General features: G+C 41.1%; 1 protein-coding gene across 1 annotated transcript; it reads right to left on the reverse strand.

Annotated features, from left to right (window-relative positions):
• Positions 1-903: 903 nt before the first annotated feature.
• Positions 904-4,558, reverse strand: DKK4 (dickkopf WNT signaling pathway inhibitor 4). The gene is made up of 4 exons (XM_037524690.2): positions 4,216-4,558; positions 3,005-3,155; positions 2,101-2,253; positions 904-1,195 (listed from the first exon to the last, which is right to left on the reverse strand). The coding sequence occupies exons 1-4, from the start codon at positions 4,324-4,326 to the stop codon at positions 945-947; spliced, it is 666 nt and encodes a 221-aa protein (XP_037380587.1). The 5' UTR covers positions 4,327-4,558; the 3' UTR covers positions 904-944.
• Positions 4,559-8,842: the final 4,284 nt, after the last annotated feature.

Consider the following 8,842-nt stretch of genomic DNA (forward strand, 5'->3'; position numbering starts at 1 on the left):
TCTTGTTCTTATTTTATTAGCAAATATGTTTATATTTACATATTAGGTTCATAATCCAACTTTACTAAGGGCTTAATAGAATTAAGAGATAATATGATAACAGATTTTTGATGGGACTTTTTATTTTCTCATTTTCTGCCTTATACAGTATACCACATTATCCCCACTATCTTTCTTCCTATTTACTGATTACAAATTAGTCAATTAAGGTGCCCCCAGAGGCTAGCCTCTGTGGAAGATGGTTCACTATTTTTTAGAAATTAGGGACCTTCATAAATTTAATTTTTTCCTTTGGTTGGCCCATATTCAATTTTGTAATATGTACTTAAAACTTAAATAAAAGAACACAGGCGTATGATGGGTTGTAATCTATTAGAGAGTTTCCCTAGGCAAAACCACTTCTAATAGGTACCCATACAGTTATAATATGAACTCTTAGACTTCAAACAAAAATTTCACTTTTTTGCCCTAGTTTTCCTACAAGGTAACTTTGAAGTTCAAACACTCCCTGAAAGCTATAGCTTTGAAATATAAAAGTTATATAAATATAAAATATAGAAGATTATCAAATCATGAGCTATTGAAAACAAAGTATATGTAAATGCTTTGTAACTTGCAAGGACCAGAAAAATATCTTTTGAATCTTACTTATTAGCCAAATTATTTTGTAATTGGCATTTCCCTTCCAAGAAAGAAAGCAATAGGGGTTTAGAGGAAAAATACACTATTTGCTAGAGAACCATATTACTTTTCTGCAGAATTAGACAAAAATGCAAAATTAGTTTCATTTATTACAAGCATCATCTTACCACTCGCTACCTATTTCAGTTGCTACAATATATTTGACTTTAAAATATATTCATATAGATAGATTTAAAAATTAATGTCCAACCATTCTGCTTGAATACAATAAGGAATCTTTATTATGAAGTATTTACAGCTTTTCAGATTTTTTGACATACTCTTAACCGCGCATGTTGCCGATTGCCAGACACTTGACTTCTACATGACAGTCCAGGACCACAGTCACAACGCTGGAAGATTTCTGGAGCTTGAGCAGTATCTTTATGCCCTCTCCTGGAGCAGACCTGTCCCTCCAATAAGACTGGTTTACACATTTTAGTCCAAAAATGACGAGCACAGCAAAGTCCAGGTCCACAGTCAAAAGATCTAAGACAGCTTTCTCCCTCTTGTCCTGTAACAAGATTAATATGGGCTTTAGCAATAAATGGTGAGAAGCACTGGGGGAGAGGGGCTTGCTACTGGGAAAAAGCCATGGGATATAGGATTGGTATCCACAAAGTAAAAATAGGAACATCAGGCAGGTCAGAGCTAGCGCATATGCTAGAAGCATTAATGAAATGTAAGTTTCAGCCTTACCTAAAAAACTTAATTGTTTTATAAAGTTAAGACATTTCAATCTTAAAACACTTTATAATGTTAAAATATTTATAAAAGAAACTTGGGACTTCAGTCTTCAGAAATGAAATACCACTTGTCAGTGTTTCATAAAAGGATTTATACACAAAAAGACCATTATTTACAAAGGGACTAGATAACCTGAAGATGAAGAATGTCCAGTTCACCACCTACAAATATTCTGGCTACTTTATGTCAATGGCTGAAATCTGAGACTGCCGTTTTGTAAAAAGTTATGTCTTAGTGGAGTTTATATTTTGTACAAGGATGAAAACTTAATGTGTCTACTTTAATTTCTCTTTTACTTTGCTTCCTGAGGATTTAGAAAGGAAAATTGTCAGTTGTTAAATTGTAGGCTGTAAAAATGTGTGTGTAAAATTTAAGTAAACAAAGGTTTCCTTGCTAATCAGTCCATTATTCCCTATTCCCTTGGCGGGCTGCTACCTTATATACTGCTCTGTAGGTGATCTCAGGAGCTGCTTACAGAAAGGCATTAGAAACAAGAAACAGAACGTGCTCTCTCCCCAGTTATTTCTGGGGTGGAGAGGAATAAAGGCAGTTTCAGTCTATATTTAAGAACCTAGAAGTAGAAACGTTCTTTAAAAACTTCCTGAAACTTATGTAATATTTTAATACAATGTTACCTCAATTTAAAAAAAAGTAACAGAATGCTGCTCTTACCCTTATTGCCTTGTGATTTCTTAATACTTGGCTTCCTCTTGGGCTTGTTGTCCTGAATTGGATGTTCACTTGTTCCTTTTGTATCTATGCCCTCTTGGTCATCAATCTGCCTTTCCAATATTGGGGTTGCATCTTCCATGGTAGTACAAACATCTGAGAGACAGCCATTTGTAGTTAGAGGTATTAACTTCAAGGAATAAAAACCACAGACATGCTCATGATCATACTGTGATAGAGTTTGGCAGTACCTCTGCCTTCACTTTACATAGAGCTTTCTAGATTTCTGGGACAGACACGCTAAATTTTTTTTAAAAGATTTGTTTCTATTTATGCATATACTGGGGTATAGGCCAGAGGTGCTGGGGCGGAGGGGTGAGGATTCACCAGAGACAGAGTGGGGAACAAAACAGGCACATCCACTGAAATACACTGCTGTGGGGAGCAGGGGCAAGGCAGGAGAGGTCTGCTGTGCCATGTGGGTCAGCTCCCTGGCTGGGGACGGAACTCATGCTGCAGTAGCTGGTAATAGCATGATAGTGCTGAGACTTTAACCCCTATGCCACCAGAGAGGCCCACATGAAATATTTTTTATAGACTCACATGTGACAAAGTTCATTAAATAATAATGGAATCCAAGTGAAAAATGGAAAAATTTGAAAGATTGCAAGTTAAACCCTTTAAAATCATTGTCTCTAAGTTTCTTATAAAATGTGTTGCCAGGAAATTATTTTGATGCATTGAGAGAAAGGCAGTTGCATAAATTTACTTCAAGTATGAATCTTCGAAGCCTTTAAAGAGTGAGTGCCTGTCTTGAAGTATTCTGGCCTATCAAATTGAGATGCTATTCTCAGTTTCAAAACCATGTTCCGCAGAAGCCAGAGGTCCTACATGGGTGTGAGCTTACCGTTGATGCAAAGTGTTCCTGGGCAGCACATGGCATTCCGTTGGCACCTCCTTCGTAACCCTCGACAGGTAGCACAGAACGGCTTCTCATCTTCGGGCTTGAGGCAGAATTTTCTGGTATTGCAGTCCTTGTCAGACATGCACTGTGAACCCTGTGAAGGGGAAATATCACATGGCTGGAGAATCCAACAATGACTTTAATCAAGGGCAGAAGGCAGATGAAATTAAATCACAGTAGACACTTTGAATGCTGTGACTAATCTTAGGCAGTGTTTTCATTTCAATATAATTGCTTTCTTTCTTACAAAGGGAAGAACAAATCACCAGCAAGGGGACCCATGTGGTGCGATGGTTATTTGTGTTTGTAAAACTGTCCTACCTTCAAAACTCAAAATTTAATTTTCTTATACTCCTTGTGAAAATGGAAGAAAATTTTTTCCCATGTGTGTCTTACAAATGATACAAACCTTTTGAGATACACATAGGCACACAGACACACACACACATACAGAAACTGCTGCAGTTTAACTATAATGTTGGGATGTGGCATTCTTATTTGATTTTCACTCTAGGGAGTCACATCAATCATGGCATCCATTTGTCCATTGACACCTCAATGAGCCTTATTCAAGTAAACTGTCCTTTGATTTTTAATGATGCCTCATCTGCGCAGAGAAACAGATACCAAAACCCAGTTTTTCTTACCCACAATTGATGCCTTTTTATACACACACACACAAACACACACACACACATAAATATATATATAAAAGGATTCCTAAAACAATTCAATTATGCGAGGCAAGCAGGTAACAAGACCATGTGCCTTTACTCCTGTTTAAATTCTAAAGCCCATATTTCATGGCTGTGTGGCTTTGGCTAAATTTCACCTCATTTTTAAGTAGGAGGTGTGATGCTTATCTAAAGATGTGAAGAAGATTAAACAAGATATTAAGTATTTAAGTCCAGAGCCATGGTAAAAATTTCTGAATGTTTACTCCCTGATTTATGGACACATGTATAACTGAATACCCCCCAAAGCCATTTTGTTTAGTTAATACGTTATTTATTTCTAAGGAGAGCAGATTCTCCCAGGGTGCCCTCCCAATTCCTTAATCCAGTTCACTTCTAGATATTTCAGACATTAATTTGAATGATTCAAACCCAAAGCCAGCACCCCCCATCACAGATGCTCTCCTAGTTGCACTTTACCTTCCGAGCCCCTTGCACATCAGCAGAGCTCTTGATGTTGTTGAAGTCCAGAACCAGAGCCCCCAGGGGAGCGCAGAACCAGCCTAGCCCCAGCAGGACCGCCACCACCATTCTCAGTGGCCAGGTCTCCACCTTCTCAGTGCTTCCCCGGCCCCTCCTCTGAAATCAGACTGCTCTAAACTCCCAGTGGAGTTTTCGCCAAAATGAAATAGAGCAAGCCGTCTGAAACTGCTAATTTTTTTTTAAGAGAAGCAAATCTTCGTCTGCAAGGTGTGTGAAAGAGGATGAGCAATGTCTGACCAGCAGGTTCCTCCTGAAACGATTTATAGCCACATGCGCCCCCTCATCTCTCCTCCTCCCTCATTTCCTTCCTTCTTACCCCACACAGGCTTCAACAAATCCCTCCAAATCTGTTTGATCAATAGTTCAAAACAAGGACTCAATAGAGGGAGCGAAGAGGCAGAGCCACAGCGCCTTCTCCTCCAGGGGCTGAATCCCTCTTAATTATTGCATATCAAAGTTAGTTCAAAGGGCTAGCAGAAGAGCAGGATGTCTGTATCAAAGCAAGCTCTGATAATCACCTGCATTTCCTACCTTCAATAATCCTTTGGGGGGTGGAGGGAGTCTGTTCTAAGATCTGTTTTCACAGCTAATTGTGCTCAAAGAAAGAATGAATCATATTGGCCACTATGTTATAAAGGATGCCAAAAACTAATGAGTTACAAAATATACCGAGAAGCTTCAAACTGTGCTTCAGATAGTGAAGACAGATAGAAAAGAGAGAAAATGCCTCTCATTAGCTCTGGCATCCAGATGTAAAAGTCCCAATAGCTTAAAAGCTATGAACATAATAGCACCTGTTCTGACTAAATGTCAATTGGAAAATAATTTTCCTTAAAATGGAAATTAAACTGTTTGAAGTTAGGGTTAGTTAAGTAGGAAAATAATGAGATTTCAAGAGATCCCATTTTTTTTTTTTTTTTGATGCTGGGGACAACCACAAAAAGTCCATTTTATACAGATTTATATAATTTCGTAGGAAATTTTATATCCATTTTATAAGCAATGTATTTATTTTGTAGGCATTTTGTTGAATCAACTTAAACAGGACAGGTCCAAACCGCTAGCTGATTTCAGGTAAAATTTCATGCATTTTCAATTTTCCTAATTTGAATTTACAAAAATTTCTGCTTCATTTTTTTTTAATTTTGTTTTCAGGCAGATTTTAGAGAAGCCATGTAATGTAGATACGTGCTTATCACTGCCTGAGAACTTTAACGGTATATCAGGCTAGATCTGTAACACTTTTTTTCCCCCTTCCTGTTTTTACTGCTCTCAGTGTAGATTCACCCCAATACCTTGGGTGGAAGGTGCTATTTAAAATCTAAAAATGCATCTTTCCATGCCATAAATGTTAATCTTAGAAGTGGTACCCCACCCCGCCCCCTATTAGCCCAACCTAACATCGGCCCATTAAAATATATCTGGGCTTTGTACCATGGGAACATTGTTGGCCCAGATAATGCCCAGTGCTGTTCAGCATCTGATGTAGGTGATCAGACGCCTGTCACGGAAGGTCCTCCCTGTGTCACTGCTGCTGCCACCCCCGTGGTATAGGAGTACTTCTGCATCTACTACCTTTTTTTTTTTTTTTTTTACTTAAACTGACAACATCAAACGCCCTTTGATTGTATGATAAGCCTGGTGACTAGGTGTGTTACAGAATTTATTTTGAAGTTGGACAATTATGACCAAGGATAAAGGAGAGGCCCCCAGGCTTCCTTCTCTGCTGGGTTTCTCTGCTTCCTGTTACCCCACTGAAGAGAGAATACCAGGGCACCAAAGGCCTCTGGCAATGTACACAGACAAAAGAACTTCTGGGAAATCCTGCAACACAGCACAAACACTCATTGAGCACTTAGTACATAGCAGAACCTATAGTTAGATGTTGGGAATAAAAGATAAAACACATTTGGTGCCCCTGAGGAGCTAGTGTCCAGTCAGAAGACTTACGTGGAGGGGTGATTTCAATACATTACAACGAGCTCTAAGACAAAGGCATCAATGTGGGGCTGGAGAATCACCGAGGAGGGCAAGAGTAGGTCTTCTGGAAAAATAAAGGAATGCATCGGAGGGGATATTTGAGTTGGGTGTTGTGGGATGAGTGGGTGTTTCCTAGGCTGAAGTGAAGGAGATACTCTCACCCCAGGCTTAAGGGGTGACATGTGTGCAGGGGCAGAGGAGTGCATGGAGAGATTGCATGTGGTGGGGAGACAAGATGGGCTAAAAGAACCTGATACACCAATTTTCTTTCCATTCTAATAAGCAGTTGAAAGTCGTTGAGATGTATGAGTTTGGAAAGGGCATGATCTAATCTGCTTTTTAAGAAAGTTATGCTTGTGGCCGTGTGGCCCTAGTGCTGTGGTGGGTGAAAGAGGGTGCTGGGGGAGGGGTGGTCATCTAGGTCCTGGTAGTAATTGCCTCCATGATGATGAGGAGGCCCAATTTAGGACAGGGATATGGTGAGCATAAGACCCAACCAAAAGATAAGATTCTAATGTGGAATCCCTGTCATTTGGGTGGAAAGGGAGTAGCTGAGATGAGGCAACATTTCTAAATTGGTGCACTGGGTGGATGGGATGGTGATGACCCCAAAGACAGGGGATTCAGGGTGAAAAGCAGGTTGGAGAGAAAGGATGAGAGCTGACCACAAGAAAAGCTGTCTAGATCATCAAGTGTTCGCTGGCAGTCTCACACTGAGTTAGATTGACCACTGTGTCTTCCAGGAGCAGTGCTCTCCATCTTGCCTCCCACAGACAGAAGAGAGGCTGCAGGCAATTGACACTGGAGGATTCCCTTTGAAGGAAGGAACACGACCGAGGAGGGAGCTTTTCTGTGTCTGTCTCCCATCACTGCAAGAGTGTGGACTCTGAGTCAGGCTTCCTAGTGCCCCAACCCAAGCCCCCTACTCCTGCTATGGCCATCTGCCTGCCATGGAATTAATAAGGCAAACAGGTAGACTGTTACCAGTGTGAGGGCAGGGCTGCAGCTAATTCATCTTTGTATCCTCATACCTGGTACATAAAAGAAGCACCATAATTTGACTGATAAATGCACAAACAAATGGATTTATACCATGTGACCTTGGGTACATAACTTCATGTTTCTAGGCATTGATCCTCAACATTAAAGCTTCACCCCATGACTGCATTTTGAGAGTTCAATGTGTAAATACATATACAAAGCCTGGCACAGTAACTGGCACTCAACAACTCTCAACAAATGTCTCTTACTCTTTTTCCAGGCCAGAACGTTCCATCTTCACATAAACTTCAGTACCTAGCCTAACGCTTTCAGAGCAGCGGGCTTCTAATCGATGTTTGTTCAATGCAATTCACCGAAGAAAATGTCCCCTTAGTTGAAGCCTCACTTTGCAGCGAGGCTGCTGTTTCTACATCTCCTAACAAGCCAGAGCAACTTTGAGGAAAGTAGGTGCGTGAAGCACTCCCAGGAAGATGACTTGGTGTATTTTCAAATCAGCCAAAGCTGCTAGTCTGGTGATAATCACTGGGTCCTTCAGCTTTGATGCCAACAACCGAAACCAGGTGCCCCTGTGGCAGCACGTACTGATGTAAAGCTGCGTCTCAATTACCCCAGATTAGATGATGGGGCAGTCGGGGGCGGGGGTGGGGGTGGGGTGGGGTGGTGGGTTGGGGAAGGATGACAGGGAGAGAAAGGCTTTAAAGAGGTTTCTGCTTAAAAGGCATTATTTTCTCTGCTCTTAGACCAGGACACCGAAGTCCACAATGCCGACGGCAGCAGCAAAGAATTTGCAGAGCCCACTCAAGTCCCCTCGAGCACCCGACTCCATCAACTACAGAACAAAGGAAGCCCTCACGTGTGGTGTTGGCCAAGATGCTGCCATTTTGACGCCCCCTGGCAAGGATTACGGGTTAACAGAAAATCTCAAGCTGATCCTTTTAGTTCCGCAGTGAGCACCTGGGCCAAAGAAACACTAAAATCAAGCAATATTGACTGAACTTAGAAGGAAAAAAAAAATCCCAGAAAAAAATTCCCGAGGAGCTCTGTGTCAACACTGCCGGGTCTGATGCCACCTCTGGGTGATTCACGGCCCAGTGAAGAGCTGCAGCCTGCTGTGTGGGAGCTGACACCTGTATCCTCCAGAGTACAGCTGCCCTGGTTCACGTCAAAGGCAGCGTGTCAGAACCCTTGATTTATATTCACTGAGGAATGGATGTTTTTATTTGTCATGGCTCCTGTGTCAAAACCAGTTTGATTTCCATAAATTTTACTTTTCTTAAAAGAAAATCAAAGTAACTGAAACAAGCAGCTCTCTGGCAGAATCTCACAGGAAATGTTTAATAAAATAGAAGATGAGAAGGGGCATGTTGATGAGGGAAGACAAAGACGGCAAGATATAATCACAGTGTTGATGTAAACATTACCAGTTAGTTACCTGAGGTCAGAAGGTAAAGCAAACCATTTGCAACCACCAGGATAGAGTATGTCAGAAGCCTTGCACCCAGGGCCTCCCTGGTGACCTAAGGGTTAAGTCTCAGCACTTTCACTGCAGTGGCTGAGTTCAATCCCCAGCCAGGGAGCTGAC

The sequence above is a fragment of the Talpa occidentalis genome, unplaced genomic scaffold, assembly GCF_014898055.3.
Source record: "Talpa occidentalis isolate TD23 unplaced genomic scaffold, MPIMG_talOcc4v2.1 talOcc4.4, whole genome shotgun sequence".
NCBI classification, from domain to species: Eukaryota; Metazoa; Chordata; class Mammalia; order Eulipotyphla; family Talpidae; genus Talpa; species Talpa occidentalis.

Excerpts from the sequence above, each read along its gene's own strand:
- DKK4 (XM_037524690.2), bottom strand. The coding sequence starts at position 4,326 with ATGGTGGTGGCGGTCCTGCTGGGGCTAGGCTGGTTCTGCGCTCCCCTG. Across the intron at positions 3,156-4,215 it reads ATGTGCAAGGGGCTCGGAAG|GGTTCACAGTGCATGTCTGA; the intron begins GTAAAGTGCAAC and ends TCCCCTTCACAG. Across the intron at positions 1,196-2,100 it reads GAAATCACAAGGCAATAAGG|GACAAGAGGGAGAAAGCTGT; the intron begins GTAAGAGCAGCA and ends ATCTTGTTACAG.